At 52.5% G+C, this 16,139-nt stretch overlaps 2 protein-coding genes across 2 annotated transcripts in view; both read left to right on the forward strand.

The window, feature by feature from the left end:
- Positions 1–6,821, forward strand: part of LOC130869229 (patched domain-containing protein 1-like) — a 9,135-nt gene extending 2,314 nt beyond the window's left edge. Inside the window, exons 3-5 of the mRNA XM_057761226.1 lie at positions 291–574; positions 3,211–3,898; positions 5,026–6,821. Coding sequence (XP_057617209.1) covers positions 291–574; positions 3,211–3,898; positions 5,026–6,821 — 2,768 coding nt within the window. The remainder of the gene's footprint in view (positions 1–290; positions 575–3,210; positions 3,899–5,025) is intronic.
- Positions 6,822–10,916: 4,095 nt separating this feature from the next.
- Positions 10,917–16,085, forward strand: LOC130869241 (cuticle collagen 14-like). The gene is made up of 4 exons (XM_057761246.1): positions 10,917–11,005; positions 12,484–12,543; positions 13,828–14,063; positions 15,064–16,085. The coding sequence occupies exons 1-4, from the start codon at positions 10,988–10,990 to the stop codon at positions 15,089–15,091; spliced, it is 342 nt and encodes a 113-aa protein (XP_057617229.1). The 5' UTR covers positions 10,917–10,987; the 3' UTR covers positions 15,092–16,085.
- The last annotated feature ends 54 nt before the right edge of the window (positions 16,086–16,139 follow it).

A 16,139-nucleotide genomic window follows, 5' to 3' on the forward strand; every position in this document is an offset into this window, starting at 1 on the left:
GGTCCTCCCCTTCCTCCTGCTATCCCAAGCTTGGGTGCTGGATGCACAGTCCTCCTCCTGGTAACCCCAAGCCTGGGTGCTGGACGCAGGGTCCCTTCTGTCTGCTACCCCAAGCTTGGGTGCTGGGTGCACGGTCCTCCTCCTCCTCCTGGTATCCCAAGCTTGGGTGCTGGATGCACGGTCTCCTCCTGGTACCCCAAGCCTGGGTGCTGGACGCAGGGTCCCTTCTGTCTGCTACCCCAAGCTTGGGTGCTGGATGCACGGTCTCCCCTTCCTCCTGCTACCCGAAGCCTGGGTGCTGGATGCACGGTCCCCCTCCTGCTGCCACCCCGAGCCTTGGTGCCCGCCGCCGCAACAGTTGGGGCGGCGGCGGCGGGCGGCGGCGGCGGCGGCTTCGGTCCGCGCGCTCGGTTTGGTCGCCGTGGGCCTGGGGTCGGGGAGGCGCGGGGAGGGCGGGGAGGACCGGAAACACCGGCCCTGGATTCGAATCTTCCGGCTACACCGGCCCTGGATTCGAATCTTCCGCCTCCCGGAGCGCGGTGCCCGGGTCTGGGTTCGAGGGAGCGGGGAGACGGTGCGCGCGCTACTCCGGTTTTTCAGTGCCGTTTGGGACGGAAACGGAAGTTTCTGTGGGGGGAAAAAGAGAGAACGGGGCGGTGCGGTTTGGTTTTTTGGGGTTTGCGTGAGCGCCGGATGCGGAGGAGCCAGGATGGGGCCGCGAAAGGGCAGAAAAGTTCGCAGAACTTCTTCTTTTATTTTTTTAAATTTTTTTAAAAATATATATATATTTATTTATTATGCACACGGAGGAAAACTTTCCAGAATTTCTTTTTTTTTTTTAAAAAAAATTTTATTTATTATGGATACGTCTCAGGGGAAGCCGAGGAGGGACGCCCGGACGCGGGAAAGGGGAGAGGCCGCGGGTGCAAAACCAAATAAAATCAGATAAAATCAGATAAACCAGAGGGAGGCCGCTCGGTGTGAGTCCCGGCGCGTGGCCACTTGAAAACGCTCCGTATTTTTTATTTTTTTATTTATCTATTTATTTTTTTTTACCAAATTATGTTTCTCCTTGAATCCCCCCCCCCGCACCAAGATGTTTCCATTGGGTTTTTTTGTTGTTTTTTTCTCTCAGGCCACCGGGCACCTCAGACATTTTGCGATTGCGTGATTTACGTTTGCTTTTGACTGGTTCAAAACAAGCAAACAGCAGCAGCCTATAATGACAAAGATCAACGCAAACCCCGTTTTCGGCAGATCTACGGCAGGGGGATGGGAAGATGGGGACAAGCACCCCCACACCCCCCTTTTTTTCCCCTTTTTTTCCTTCCCTCTCCTCAACTTGGGGGAGCGGCCGAGCTCGAGCAGCGCCTGACTCTGGTGGGCGCTGCCGGGCCGCAGGAAGGAACCCGTTAGGGGCTGCACGGGGCGCTGGAGGCATCGTGGTTTTTTTTTCAGGAATTAGGAACAAAAATAGAGAGAAAAACGTAAAAAGGAAAAAAAACATAGTGGACGGTGTTGTGGCCAAAAAAAAAAAAATTTTTTTTTGACTTTTCAAAATGGGATTGAGAGAGCAGCAGGGAAAAGTCTGTTGGAAATCACGTTTATCTCGGTCCGGTTATATATATGATATATTAATATATATAATTTAATAAGGTTATAAATATGATATATTAATATATATATAATTTAATAAGGTCATATATATTTTATATATTAATATATGTATAATATAATAAGGTTATATATGTATTATATATATTATTTTCTTGGCTACTTTTCTCTGGTAGATACACAGATAGGTAGATGATCCATTCCAGATACCCCAAAATAAAACATTATTTTTAATTATCAATGCATTAAAACGCGAAAGATACGCAGGGCTTTTGTTTTCCCGATCAAGCGCGGGGTCTCCGGCAGGGTCCAGGCTCGTCCTGTCCTCGGCCCCCCGCAGGCCCCGGCAGAAAAATCCGTAACTGTGACTTCAAAGCGGAAAATGTCCCGGTTTTTATAGCTTCCCAGGCGGTTCCCAGACGAACGGCAGGTTTGTCTGTTCACTCACGACCTCTGCACCCATAGCAACACATGTTTTTCAAAACGTCATGATGATGGTGAAAACATGGCCCCACTGGTGATGGGTGGGTGGAGGCCGGAGACGGTGCTGAGAATTCTTTTTCTTTTATTTTTTATTTTTTTATTTTTATATTTTTTTTATTTTATTTTTATATTTTTTATTTTTTTATTTTTATATTTTATTTTTTTATTTTTTTATTTTTAATTTTTATTTTTATATTTTATTTATTTTATTTTTTTAGTTTTTTAGTTTTTATTTTTTTATTTTTATATTTTATTTATTTTATTTTTTATTTTTATATTTTCTTTTTTTATTTTTTTAGTTTTTATTTTTTTATTTTCATATTTCATTTTTTTTATTTTTTTGTATTTTATTATTTTTTATTTATTTTTGATTTTTCGAGACAGGGTTTCTCTGTGGTTTTGGTGCCTGTCCTGGAACTAGCTCTTGTAGACCAGGCTGGTCTCGAACTCACAGAGATCCCCCTGCCTCTGCCTCCCGAGTGCTGGGATTAAAGGCGTGCGCCACCTCCGCCCCGGCTTGTACGTGCTATTTTGTGTGTGTGTGTGTGAGACAGAGAGAGAGAGTGCGTGTGTGTGCGTGTGCGTGCGTGTGCGTGTGTGTGCGTGTGCGTGTGTGTGCACACTTTGGACTCCTCTCCGAACGTCCTTCCCTTTGTCCCGCTGAGCAGCGTAAAGAAAACACGGGGACAGGGCACCAAGCTCCACCCGGACACGGACGGACGGACGGACGGACGGACACAGAGAGAGAGACAGGGCGAGTGGGGAGCAGGGGGCTCAGTGGTTAGAGCGTCGCCTGCTCTCCCAGAGGTCCTGAGTTCAAGTCCCGGCATCCACATGGTGGCTCACAACCATCTGTAATGGGGTCTGGAGCCCTCTTCTGGCCTGCAGGTGCACACGCAGGCAGAATATTGTATCCATAATAAATAAATAGTAAAAAAAGAAAAATAAGAAAAATAAATAAATAAATACTAAAAAAATAAGAAAAAAATAATAAATAAATAAATATTAAAAAAATAATAATAAATAAATAAATATTAAAAAAATAAGAAAGAGAAAAATGAAATCTAACCGCGTTCTCTCTCTGCCCCCCCCCCCCCCCCCCCCCCCCCGCAGCTGCACGCGGCCGTGACCCGCATCCAGGTCCCCCGCCCGGGCTTCAACTACACCTTCGCGCACATCTGCGTCCTGAACCACGACAAGACCTGCGTGGTGGACGACATCATCCACGTCCTGGAGGAGCTGAGGCTAGCCCGCGCGGCCAACCGCACCAACTTCGCCATCACCTACCCGGTCACGCGGCTCCAGGACGGCCGCGCCGTCTTCAACGGGCACCAGCTGGGCGGCGTCACCGTGCACAGCCAGGACCGCGTCAAGTCGGCCGAGGCGGTGCAGCTCACCTACTATCTGCAGTCAGTCAACAAACTCCACGACGCCGTGGCCGCGCGCTGGGAGTCGAGCTTCTGCGACGCGGTGCGGCGCTTCCAGGCGGCCCACGGCCACCACGTGCGCGTCCTGCCCTACACGTCCGCCTCCCTCGCCGACGACTTCCAGGGCAGCACGCGCGTCGCGGGCCGCTACCTGCTCGCGGGCCTCGCGCTGGCCGCCGCCGCCGCCGCCCTGCTGGGCGGGTGCTCGGCCCCCCGCGGGTGCTGCTGCGGCCTCCGCCGCCGCCCCGAGCCCTGGCTGGGCCTCCTGGCGCTGCTCAGCCTCGGCCTGGCCACGCTCGCGGCCGCCGGCATCATCCACCTCGCGGGCGGGAAGTACAACTCGACCTGCCTCGGGGTCCCCTTCGTGGTGCTCGGTCAGTGCGGGCCCCTCCTCGGGTTCATTTTTATTTGTTTTTTTTTGCTGTTTGTTGATGGGAGGGTGTCGGGGGGGGGGGGGGTCACGAGGTTCTTTCTCTCCAAGGACAGCAGAACAGGGGGGGAAACTCCGGTGCGAAGCCCTCCAGGAATTTTATTGGATTTTTATTTTATTTTAATTTTTTTTAATTTTTTTTTTATTTTTTATTCTTTTGTTTTAAGTAAAATTTCCTCCTGCTCCCCGTTTCCCATTTCCCTCCCCCTCCCCCCACCCTTCTCCCCCTCCCCTCTCCTCCCCCTCCTCCCCCTCCTCCCCCTCCCCTCCCCCTCCCCTCTCCTCCCCCTCCCCTCTCCTCCCCCTCCTCCCCCTCCCCTCCCCCTCCCCTCTCCTCCCCCTCCCCTCCCCCTCCCCTCCCCCTCTTCCCCCTCCTCCTTCCCCTCCCCTCCCCCTCCTCCTCTCCCCCCTCTTCCCCCTCCTCCTCCCCCTCCCCCCTCTTCCCCCTCCTCCTCCCCTCCCCCTCCCCCTCCCCTCCCCCTCCTCCCCTCCCCCCTCTTCCCCCTCCTCCTCCCCCTCCCCCCTGTGCCCCAGAGCACTCTGGGAGGAGCCACACACACAGGGCACAAGGGAGAGGAAATGAAACTAGGTGGGACTCGGCTTCTTTGTGATACAACAAAAATCATGGATTTATATAAATCCACGCACACGCACGCACGCACACGGCAGGAACGCCAGCCCGGGTTCGAGGGGAGACCGGAGCTCGGCTCTGCGGGCCGTGGGGGGCCACGGGACGGGTCCAGGTGCAGAAACGGACGAGGGGCTCAGGGGAGGCCCCGGATCTCCCGTCCTCCCGCCCCCCCACCCCCACGGTGCCATCAGTGCGAATCCTGCGGGCAGAAACCCAACCCAGCTTCCTCAGGCCCGGGGCGCCCTCGCCGGCCCGGATTCCGCTGCACCCCCGACGTGGGACCCCCGAAGCCCGGTTGCACGGGGACCCGGACCCCCCCCTCCCCGCCGCCATCTTTGCAGAGATCCGCGCCTGCAAAAATTTCCCTCTGACCTTTTTTTTTTGTATTTTTCTCTTTTTTTTATTTTTTTATTTTTTCTCCCCGTTCCCCGCCTCTCCAGGTCACGGCCTGCACGGGGCCTTCGAGCTGCTCTCCTCGTGGCGCCGGACCCGCGCGGAGCAGCCGGTGCCGGAGCGCGCGGCGCAGGCCTACGCGGACGCCCTGCCGCCCTTCTCCCTCGGCACCGCCATGCACCTCGCCACCTTCGGCATCGGCGCCAGCGCCTTCACCGACATCGAGGCCGCCCGCGTCTTCTGCTGCGACGCCTGCGTCGCCGTCCTCTGCAGCTACCTCTTCCTGCTCTCCCTCTTCGGCTCGGGCCTCGTCGCCGCGGGGCACCTCGAGAGCCGGGGCGGCGCCTTTCGCACTCGGGACCGGGGCAGCGTCTTTCGCACTCGCGACCCGGGGCCCGCGGGGAAGCCGCCCTGGTTCCGACGCCTGCTGCCCGCCGCGCGGTGCTGCGGGGAGGCCGCCGGGGAGGCGGCGGAGGCTGAGGCCGGGACGGAGGCCGGGACGGAGGCCGAGGCCGCCGCAGCCGCCGCCGCCGCCGTCGAGGGTCCCGGGTTGCTGGGCTCCGCGATGCAGCGCTACGCGGCGTGGGTGACGAGCACGTACGTGAAGCCGTTCGCGGTGCTGCTGTACCTGGCCTTCGTGTCCTTCGCGCTCATGGGCTGCCTGCAGGCGCGCGCGGGCTCGGACCCGGGCTCGGTGGTGGCGTCGTCGTCCCGCACCGTCGAGTTCGCGGCGGCGCAGCGCCGCTACTTCAGCGCCTACAGCCCCGTGATCGGCTTCTACGTCTACGAGTCGATCGACTACTGGAACGCCACCGTGCGCGACGCCGTGCTGGGCTTCACCGCGGGCTTCGTGCGCCTCTCGTGGCTCGACGGCTTCCTCGGCTTCCTGCGCGCGCGCAACGCGTCCGCCGCGGACCTCCCGCGCCGCAACCTCACCGAGCTGCTGCGGGGCCCCTTCCTGCGCTCCCCGCGGTACGCGCACTTCCAGGAGGACATCATCTTCGCCAAGCGCCCGCCGCCGCCGCCGCCGCCGCGCCCCGACGGCGCGGACGCGCGTGGCGGCGTGGACGGCGCGGGTGAGGACGTGGACATCGTGGCGTCGAGGATGTTCCTGGTGGCCAAGACGATGGACGCGGACCGCGAGGAGCTCTACGGCCTCCTGCAGACGCTGCGCCGCCTCTCGGTGACGTCGAGGGTCAAGTTCATCGCCTTCAACCCGTCCTTCGTGTTCCTGGACCGGTACGCGGCGTCCGTGGCGGCGCCTCTGCGGCACGCGGGCCTGGGCGCGGGGCTGCTGCTGCTGCTGGCGGCGCTGCTGGCGGGCGACGCGGCGCTGGCGCCCGTGTGGGTGGCGCTGGCGGCGGCGTCCGTCGAGTTCGGCGTCGTGGGGTTCCTGGCGCTGTGCGGGGTGCGGCTGGACTGCGTGGCCGTGCTCGGCCTCCTCTACGGCCTCAACCACGCCGCGGGCAGCTGCGCGCCGCTGCTCTGCGCCTTCGTGCCCGGCCGGGGCCGCACGCGGACGCAGTGGGTGCGGCAGGCGCTGGAGGCGCGCGGGGCGGCGGCGCTGCAGAGCTTCCTGTGCTTCGGCGCGGGGCTCTTTCCTCTCGCGGCGGCGCCCTCGAACCTGACCGCGACGCTCTTCCGCTGCCTGCTCCTCGTGGCGTCCGTGTCGCTGTTCCACTGCTGCGCCGTGCTGCCCGTGATGCTGACGTTCCTGCCGCCCTCGAAGAAGAAGGGGAGGAGGGGGAGGGGGAGGGAGGGGGAGGAGCGGGAGGAGGGGGAGGGCGTGGAAATGGCGGGCGTGGACGGCACCCGCGTGGTCGACCAGATCACCACGGTGTGAGGGCGGCGGCGGCGGCGGCGGCAGGCGTGGGTCTCTCAGCCTTGGTCTCACCGAGACCCCGAAAAAAAAAGAAAAAAAGAATAAAAAAGGCACTGGGGGCGGAGGGGGGAAGAAAATGACGGAGACGATGAGGCTGTCGGGGGCGGAATCTTTAAAGTCACGGAAGGAGACGGGGGTCGGGCCCCGCGGCGCAAGCAACGCGGCCGGGAAATCGTGTTCGCTGTCATCGGGTGGATCGAGGTTAATAAAAAAAAAAAAAACACGGGGGCCGGGGAGGTGGCTCAGTGGTTAGAGCATCGCCGGCTCTTCCCGAGGTCCTGGGTTCAAGTCCCGGCATCCACAACATGGTGGCTCACAGCCGTCTGTGATGGGGTCTGGCGCCCGCTTCTGGCCTGCGGGCGTAGACACAGGCAGAACGTTGTATACATGATAAATAAATAAATATTAAATAAAATAAAAAAAAAAAAAACCGAGGCTGGATTTCCGTGTGGCGGCCGACGGCGACGAAGGGCGCGAACCTCGAGATCTCGGAGTGGAAAAGTCAGCGAATGTCAGACATCTCAGGGAAGGGAGAGGCAGTCACAGACACCGGGTTATTAAAGAAAATAAATAAATAGGGTTTCGGCGTCTCTGGCAGAGCCTGGGCAGCTGTGCAGTCACAGGGGGAAAACGGCAAGCGCGCGTGTGTGTGCGTGTGCGTGCGTGTGCGTGCGTGTGTGTGCGTGTGTGAGTGTGCGTGCACACATATCCGCGCATACACAACAATTTCAGAGGAAGAATTCAAGAATCCACAACACGAGGAGTCGAGGTGGGGAGGGAAGAGATGGGAAGCGCGCGCGACGACGGCGGCGTACGCGTGCATAGAATTCTCAAAAACGACACAAACGTGGAATAAATACTAAAAAAACGGAAGGCGGAAAAAAAAATTTTTAGTTCGGTGGAAGCGCCACGCGTGCGACCCGGGGGTTTACGACCAGGAAATTCCACGTCACAGACGCAGTCGGGGAGGCACAATGAAGCGCGGAGTCCCTGCTGCGGTGTCTCCTTTTACTGAAAATAGACGTTTTTCCATGCATTATATTCCTTTTTTTAAAATATTTATTTATTTGAATATTATTTTTTTAAATATTTATTTATTTATTATGTGCTTTTTAATATTTATTTTTTTAAAATGTTTATTTATTATGTGCACAATGTTCTGCCTGCGTGTGTGCCTGCAGGCCAGAAGAGGGCGCCAGACCTCACTGCAGACGGCTGTGAGCCACCCTGTGGCTGCCGGGATTTGAACTCAGGACCCCCATGCACACCCTCTTGCCTCTCGTGAGACAACAAACCGGCATCCGAGGAACCAATCATAAAACAAAATCCCGCATAAGACAATAAAGCAAAAGGAAATGAACTCGTCCGTGCTTCCCCGACTGCGTCTGAGGCGGCTCAGGGGTTAAGGAGGGCGCGGCCTCGTCTTCCAGGGGTCCCGAGTTCGAATCCCGGCAGCCGCAGGGTGGCTCCCGGCCGTCTGTGACGGGGTCTGGCGCCCTCCGCTGGCCTGCGGGTGTGGACACAGACGGGGCACTGGATCCATAGTAAACAAACATCTTTTAAAAACAAACAAAAAAAAATTGTGTCCATAATAATCGATAGATTATTTAAAAAAACAATGACACCTTCACACCAGTGCACATAAAATAAAGATGAATAATTTAAAAAAAGAAAGTAGTGACGAGGGTCGTACAACCTTCTCCCGGCCACGGGGACAGTTGGGCGGCCTGGGCATGGGGGGGCTTCATCCGCGAGGAGGAGGGGGTGGGGATGGGGCGGCGGGGGAGGTGGGGGGACAGGAGGAGGAGGGGAGGGAGGGGGAACGGGAACGGATATGTCAAGTGAAAAAAAAAATTTAAAATAAAAAGCAAATGAATAAAAAAAAAAAAAAGATGAAAAAGGAACCAACCAGCGTAGGGTCTTTGGAGTCAGGACATTCCCCGTAACACACACCAAACTGCCTTTTTGCCCTCTAATTCGTGCTGGAAGAGAAAGGCTAAATAATTTTTTAAAAAAAAATTTAGTTATTAATTATATATATATAATATATATATACACACAGTTTTATTCATACATATACATATATACAGTTTTCCCTACATGTATGCCTGCAGGCCAGAAGAGGGCACCAGACCCCATGACAGATGGTTGTGAGCCACCATGTGGTTGCCAGGATTCGAACTCAGGACCCCTGGAAGGGCAGGCAGCGCTCTAACCACTGAGCCATCTCTCCAGCCCCATAAATAAATTTTTTTTTAAGAAAAATTTAATCGCTTGGGACACACTTAGATCAGCAGACGAGGGTAGAGGAAGGGAGACCCGACACCATGACGGCCCGTATTCAGAATTCTTCCATGAGGGATGGAATTGGGGGGCCGGGGAGGACGAGGGTTTCCGTCCCAGCACCGTCCTGGCCTCACCCCTGGGACTCCAGGTCCTTCGCTGCTGACTTCCGGCTACGTCACAAGCAATGCGGGGACAACGCGCGCACTAAAATGAGACGTCAGGCGGATGTCTGTGGGTTCGGGGCCAGCCTGGGCTACAGCGTGGGTTCCCGGACAGCCTGGGCTACAGCGTGGGTTCGGGGCCAGCCTGGGCTACAGCGTGGGTTCGGGGACCAGCCTGGGCTACAGCGTGGGTTCGGGGCCAGCCTGGGCTACAGCGTGGGTTCGGGGCCAGCCTGGGCTACAGCGTGGGTTCGGGGACCAGCCTGGGCTACAGCGTGGGTTCGGGGCCAGCCTGGGCTACAGCGTGGGTTTGGGGACCAGCCTGGGCTACAGCGTGGGTTCGGGGCCAGCCTGGGCTACAGCGTGGGTTCGGGGACCAGCCTGGGCTACAACGTGGGTTCGGGACCAGCCAGGGCTACAGCGAGGGTTCGGGGCCAGCCTGGGCTACAGTGCATGAATCGACGGTAATCCACCCTGAAAGGCGCCTTTGATAAGTTCGTAAACCACACAGTTCTTCTGCTCGGTTGGGCCACTACGCAGGCGCAGAAACTCGGAGGGGGGTTCAGGGGGGGGGGCGGAGCAAGTCTCGTGAGGCCGCGCCCTGGTTCGCGCGCCGTTTTTCGCGCTCGCCTTAGCCGCTTGGCGGGCGGGGACGTTTTTTCGCGCTCGCTCCCTCGGTCATGGCGTCCCGAGTCTCGCGAGGCCCTGGTTCTCGCGCTCCCTAGCGCGCCGTTTTTCACGCTCGCTTTAGCCACTTGGCAGCCGGGGACGCTTTTTCGCGCTCGCTCGCTCGGTCATGGCGGTGCGAGTCTCGCGAGGCCTGGTTCGTGCGCTCCCTAGCGCTCCGTTTTTCGCGCTCGCTTTAGACGCTCGGCGGCCGGGGACGCTTTTTCGCGCTCGCTCCCTCAGTCATGGCGGCCCGAGTGTCGCGAGGCCCTGGTTCTCGCGCTCCCTAGCGCGCAGTTTTTCGCGCTCGCCTTAGCCGCTTGGAGGCTGGGGACGTTTTTTCGCGCTCGCTCCCTCAGTCATGGCGGCGCGAGTCTCGCGAGGCCGTGGTTCTCGCGCTCCCTGGCGCGCCGTTTTTCGCGCTCGCCTTAGCCGCTTGGTGGCCGGGGACGTTTTTTCGCGCTCGCTCCCTCGGTCATGGCGGCGCGAGTCTCGCGAGGCCCTGGTTCTCGCGCTCCCTAGCGCGCCGTTTTTCACGCTCGCTTTAGCCACTTGGCAGCCGGGGACGCTTTTTCGCGCTCGCTCCCTCGGTCATGGCGGCGCGAGTCTCGCGAGGCCCTGGTTCTCGCGCTCCCTAGCGCGCCGTTTTTCACGCTCGCTTTAGCCACTTGGCAGCCGGGGACGCTTTTTCGCGCTCGCTCCCTCAGTCATGGCGGCCCGAGTGTCGCGAGGCCCTGGTTCTCGCGCTCCCTAGCGCGCAGTTTTTCGCGCTCGCCTTAGCCGCTTGGAGGCCGGGGACGCTTTTTTGCGCTCGCTCCCTCGGTCATGGCGGCGCGAGTCTCGCGAGGCCGTGGTTCTCGCGCTCCCTAGCGCGCCGTTTTTCGCGCTCGCCTTAGCCGCTCGGCGGCCGGGGACGCTTTTTCGCGCTCGCTCCCTCGGTCATGGCGGCGCTGACCCCGCTGCCGCCGCCACCGCTGCTGCTATTTGTGCCGCGGGCCCGAGCTCTGCGGGGCGATGCACCCCGGAAGTGAGGTGGGGGTGCGGCCACCCCGGAAGTGAGGTGGGGGTGCGGCCCGGCGCCCGCTCTTCCCCAGGTCCTGAGTTCGAGTCCCGGCCTCCGCCCGCAGGCGCGCGACCGTCGGTGATGGGGCACCGTGTGCAGCATAAATGAGTATTTCAGGACAGAACGTGGAGGGTTCGGGTCTTTCTGAAAAATAATGGATATTGGAATTTCTAAAAAAAATGGATATTGGTATTGCTAAAAATAATGGATATTGGAATTGCTAAAAAAAATGGATATTGGTATTGCTAAAAAAAATGGATATTGGAATTTCTAAAAAAAATGGATATTGGTATTGCTAAAAAAATGGATATTGGAATTTCTAAAAAAAATGGATATTGGTATTGCTAAAAAAATGGATATTGGAATTTCTAAAAAAAATGGATATTGGTATTGCTAAAAAAAATGGATATTGGAATTTCTAAAAAAAATGGATATTGGTATTGCTAAAAAAATGGATATTGGAATTTCTAAAAAAAATGGATATTGGTATTGCTAAAAAAAATGGATATTGGAATTTCTAAAAAAAATGGATATTGGTATTGCTAAAAAAAATGGATATTGGAATTTCTAAAAAAAATGGATATTGGTATTGCTAAAAATAATGGATATTGGAATTGCTAAAAAAAATGGATATTGGTATTGCTAAAAAAAATGGATATTGGAATTTCTAAAAAAAATGGATATTGGTATTGCTAAAAAAAAATGGATATTGGAATTTCTAAAAAAAATGGATATTGGTATTGCTAAAAAAAAATGGATATTGGAATTTCTAAAAAAAATGGATATTGGTATTGCTAAAAATAATGGATATTGGAATTGCTAAAAAAAATGGATATTGGTATTGCTAAAAAAAATGGATATTGGAATTTCTAAAAAAAATGGATATTGGTATTGCTAAAAAAAATGGATATTGGAATTTCTAAAAAAAATGGATATTGGAATTTCTAAAAAAAAAGAATATTGGAATTTTTTTTAAAAAATGGATATTGGAATTTTTTTAAAAAATGGATATTGGTATTTCTAAAAAAATGGATATTGGAATTTCTAAAAAAATGGATATTGGAATTTTTTTAGAAAATAGATATTGGTATTTCTAAAAAAAAGAATATTGGAATTTTTTAAAAATGGATATTGGTATTTCTAAAAAAATTGTATATTGGAATTTCTAAAAAAAATGTGTATTGGAATTTCTAAAAAAAATGGATATTGGTATTTCTAAAGAAATAAAAATAAATAAAATTTAAAAAAAATAAAAATATAATTCTGTTGGAGACCAGCCTGGTCTACAAGAGCTAGTTCCAGGACCGGAACCAAAAGCTACGGAGAAACCCTGTCTCGAAAAATCCCAAAAAAATAAATAAATAAATAATAATAACTATTATTACTTATATATAATAATTTTATATATATATATTAACTGGAAAAAAATTCTGTCTTTCTTCCTTAGTCTCCCGGCCGGCGACTTCCGCTGGAAATACCTGGTTCTCCTCTTCTACCCGCTCGACCTGTGAGTCACGGCGAGTGGGGAGGGGGAAAGATTTAGAATTAGATTTAGAATATTTATTTAAATTTAGAATATAAATGAATTTAGAATATTTAAATAAATTTAGGACATATGAATAAATTTAGAATATTTGAATAAATTTAGAGTATTTAGTTATATTTAGAATGTTTAAATAGATTTAGAATATTTAGTTGAATTCAGAATATTTAAATTTAGAATATAAATTTAGAATATTTAAGTAAATTTGGAATATTTAATTAGATTCGGAATATTTAGTTAAGTACCGCCTTAGAGTTTCAGCGGAGGGAAAACTCGTTTATCTGCCGCCTCCGTGAGGTGTCTTTTTTTTTTTTAATCTATCAATAATTCATTCACTCAAACGTGTTTTTTTTTTTTTCATTTTGTTTCCTCTTTTCGCCTCTCAGCGCCCTGGCCTGCCTGACCGAGGAGTTCCGGTCCTGGCCTGGTCAGTGTCCGGCTCTGGGTATCCGGAGTGGGAAGGAAAAATTAAAACACGTCCGCTAAAAAAAAAGTAAAATAAAAATTATATAAATAAATGGGGTATGTGAAAAATAAATACATAAAAAAATTAAATAAAATAAAATCAATGGGATCTGTGTATATACCTGTATTTACGTCCTTTCATGTGTGGAAGGAGTTGATTTTCTTTTTAAAAAAAAGTAAACGACAGGGTATGTAAAATTAAAATTAAAAAATTTAAAAAAATAAAAATAAATAAATGGGGTATGTGAAAATAAATAAATAAAATAAAAAATAAAATAAAAACAAGGGGGGCATGTGAAAAAAATTAATTAATAATAAATAAAGTAAAATAAAAAAAATAATAAATGGGGTATGTGAAAAAATAAATAAAAATAAAGTAAAAAATTGAATAGAGTATGTGAAAAATAAATAAATAAAAATAAAAAAATTAGAAAAAATAAATGGGGTACGTGAAAAAATAAATAAAATAAAAATGAAAAATAAAATAAAAACAAGTGCGGTATGTAAAAAATTAAGTAAATAAAATAATAAAAAAGTAAAATAAAAAAATAACAAATGGGGCATGTGAAAAAATAAATAAAAATGAAATAAAATAAAATAGGGTATGTGAAAAATAAGTAAAAATAAAAATAAAAAAATTAGTGAAAATAAATGGGGTATGTGAAATAAACAAAATAAATAAATAAAATAAAAATTAAAAATAAAATAAAAACAAGTGGGGTATGTGAAAAATAAATAAAAATAAATTAAAATAACAACCAGTGGGGTTTGTGTGTGTTGCAGGGTCCACACCCCGCGCCGACAAGGAGGCCTGGGGCCGGTTCGGATCCCGCTCCTCTCGGACCTCAGCCGCCGGATCGCCAAGGACTACGGGGTTTTCATCAAGGACGCGGGCCACGCGCCGAGGTCGGGAAATCCAACGCCGTCCGGGACGCTGAGCGACCTCCCCGTGGGGCGGTCGGCGTACGAGACGCTGCGCCTGGTGCAGGCCTTCCGGTTCGCGGACAGGCACGGGGAAGGTACCGCATGCGTCCCTCGAACCTCGCGGTTTATCTCGCGGGGTCCCGCGTGTTTACGCGGGATTGTGGGGGATTTTTTATTTTCCCCCCACCCCCTCGTCAGCCACTTCTCCCGCCAAAATCCCTCCTGGGTTTGGGTTGCTTTTTTATTTTTTTTTATTTATTTATTTTTAAATATTTATTTATTATGGATACAATAATTTTTTTTGTTTGTTTTTAAAAGATATTTATTTATTATGGATACAGTATTCTGTCTGTGTCCACAGCTGAAGGCCAGCAGAGGGCGCCAGATCTCATCACAGACGGTTGTGAGCCACCACGCGGCTGCCGGGATTCGAACTTGGGGCCTCCGGAAGAGCAGTGGGTGCTCTAACCGATGAGCTGCCTCCACGGCCCCTGAGTTCGGGTTTCTGATCGTCGCCCCTGGAGTTCTGCGTAGACGCAGGGATATTTTCTGGACCACGGGCAACCGACGTCCCCGAGTTCGAATCCCGCAGGGTGGCTCCCAGCCGTCTGTGATGGCGTCTGGCGCCCTCCGCTGACCTGCGGGTGTGGACACAGACGGGGCACTGGAGTCTCCTGCCGGCCGGAGACCTGGTGGGGAGGCGGTAAGTCGGGCCGGGTCCGTCCCAACGGGATAGGAATCGCATTCAGGACACGGAGTAGACGGCGGCTCCGTCTTCCTCAGTCAGGAGTGGGGGGATCAAGGCCAGATTGTTTTAAATGAATGATTTCCTTTTTTTAAAAAAAGAATGAATGAATGATTTCTTTTTTAAATGAATGAATGATTTCTTTTTTTTAATGAATGAATGATTTTATTTTTTGAATGAATGATTTCCTTTTTTTTGAATGAATGAATGATTTCCTTTTTTAAATGAATGAATGATTTCCTTTTTTTTAAATGAATGAATGAATTCCATTTTCTTTAAATGAATGAATGATTTCCTTTTTCTTTAAATGAATGAATGATTCCCTTTTCTGTTGTTGTTGTTTTGAACAGACAACCCCGGGCCCGGCTGGGAAACTGAACTGACAGACGCCTCCTGGCTGTGACGTCCCCGTGTCGGCTGCCGCTGTGATTTCCCCTCCCCCTTTTCCCGCCAGGGCGGCCTCACCGTCGCCGCGCGGCTGGGCGTGACCTCGAATCCCGGTCCTGCCCCGGCCGGGCACACGCGCTGCCCGCTGAGCCGCACGCCCCCTCTTCCTTCCTCCGCGCTGATAAACCACACCCACCCGCGGGACGTCACTCGGGATCAGACCCCGCCCACTGCAGTCACGCCGCTCAGCGATAAGCCCCGCCCACCAGGGCGACGTCAATCATAGACTCTGACTCCGCCCACCGCGGTGACATCGGCCAACTAGCCCCGCCCGCTAGAAGGATGTCACTCACGACCCTGGCTCCACCCACTACTGGGGTGTCAGTCATCATCATGAGCCACGCCCACCAGGGGTGATGTCATACATAGAATCCGACTCCGCCCACCACGGCTGGTGTCACTCACAGGCCCAGGCCCCGCCCACCATGCTGGCGTCACTCATACTCTAGGCCCCGCCCAAGACCATGACATCAGTCTCAGCTCCGCCCACCACACTGATGTCACTCCCGTGCTTAGCCCCGCCCACCACCCACCCACATCACTCGCAGCCCGAGGCCCCGCCCACCGCGTGCTCCCCTCAGGCCGCGACAACGCGCGTGAGGTCCCGAGTGCGAACACGGGTGGCGTGTTCGCCGTCATACGTCCGTCACGTGTGTGCGTGACGTCGCCCCCGTGGGCCCGGCGCCCGCCGCGCAGACCCCGCGTCGCCACCACACGGCCCGACGTCGAGAAAACCGTTTATTGGCATCGTGTTCCCCTCCCCCCGCTCTGTGCGGACTCTCCCGGGTCCCACACGTATGACACACGCATGACGGTTACGATGGTTCCCCGCGCCCCCCCCCCCGCGGTTACAAAGTTTCCTTAAATAGAGTCCCGGGCCGCGGCCACGGCGGCTGCATCCGTGTTTCTCGTTTCCTACGTTTATTTCGCTTCTATTTACGTGTTTATCGGTTTTCCGCAGAGTCCGCGTGTCCGCGTC

The sequence above is a fragment of the Chionomys nivalis genome, unplaced genomic scaffold (genome assembly GCF_950005125.1).
Source record: "Chionomys nivalis unplaced genomic scaffold, mChiNiv1.1 scaffold_109, whole genome shotgun sequence".
In the NCBI taxonomy this organism is placed as follows: domain Eukaryota; kingdom Metazoa; phylum Chordata; class Mammalia; order Rodentia; family Cricetidae; genus Chionomys; species Chionomys nivalis.

Coding starts and splice junctions, on each gene's coding strand:
- LOC130869241 (XM_057761246.1), top strand. Junction 12,544..13,827: donor CTCTTCTACCCGCTCGACCT/GTGAGTCACGGC, acceptor TGTGTGTTGCAG/GGTCCACACCCCGCGCCGAC. Junction 14,064..15,063: donor CGCGGACAGGCACGGGGAAG/GTACCGCATGCG, acceptor TGTTTTGAACAG/ACAACCCCGGGCCCGGCTGG.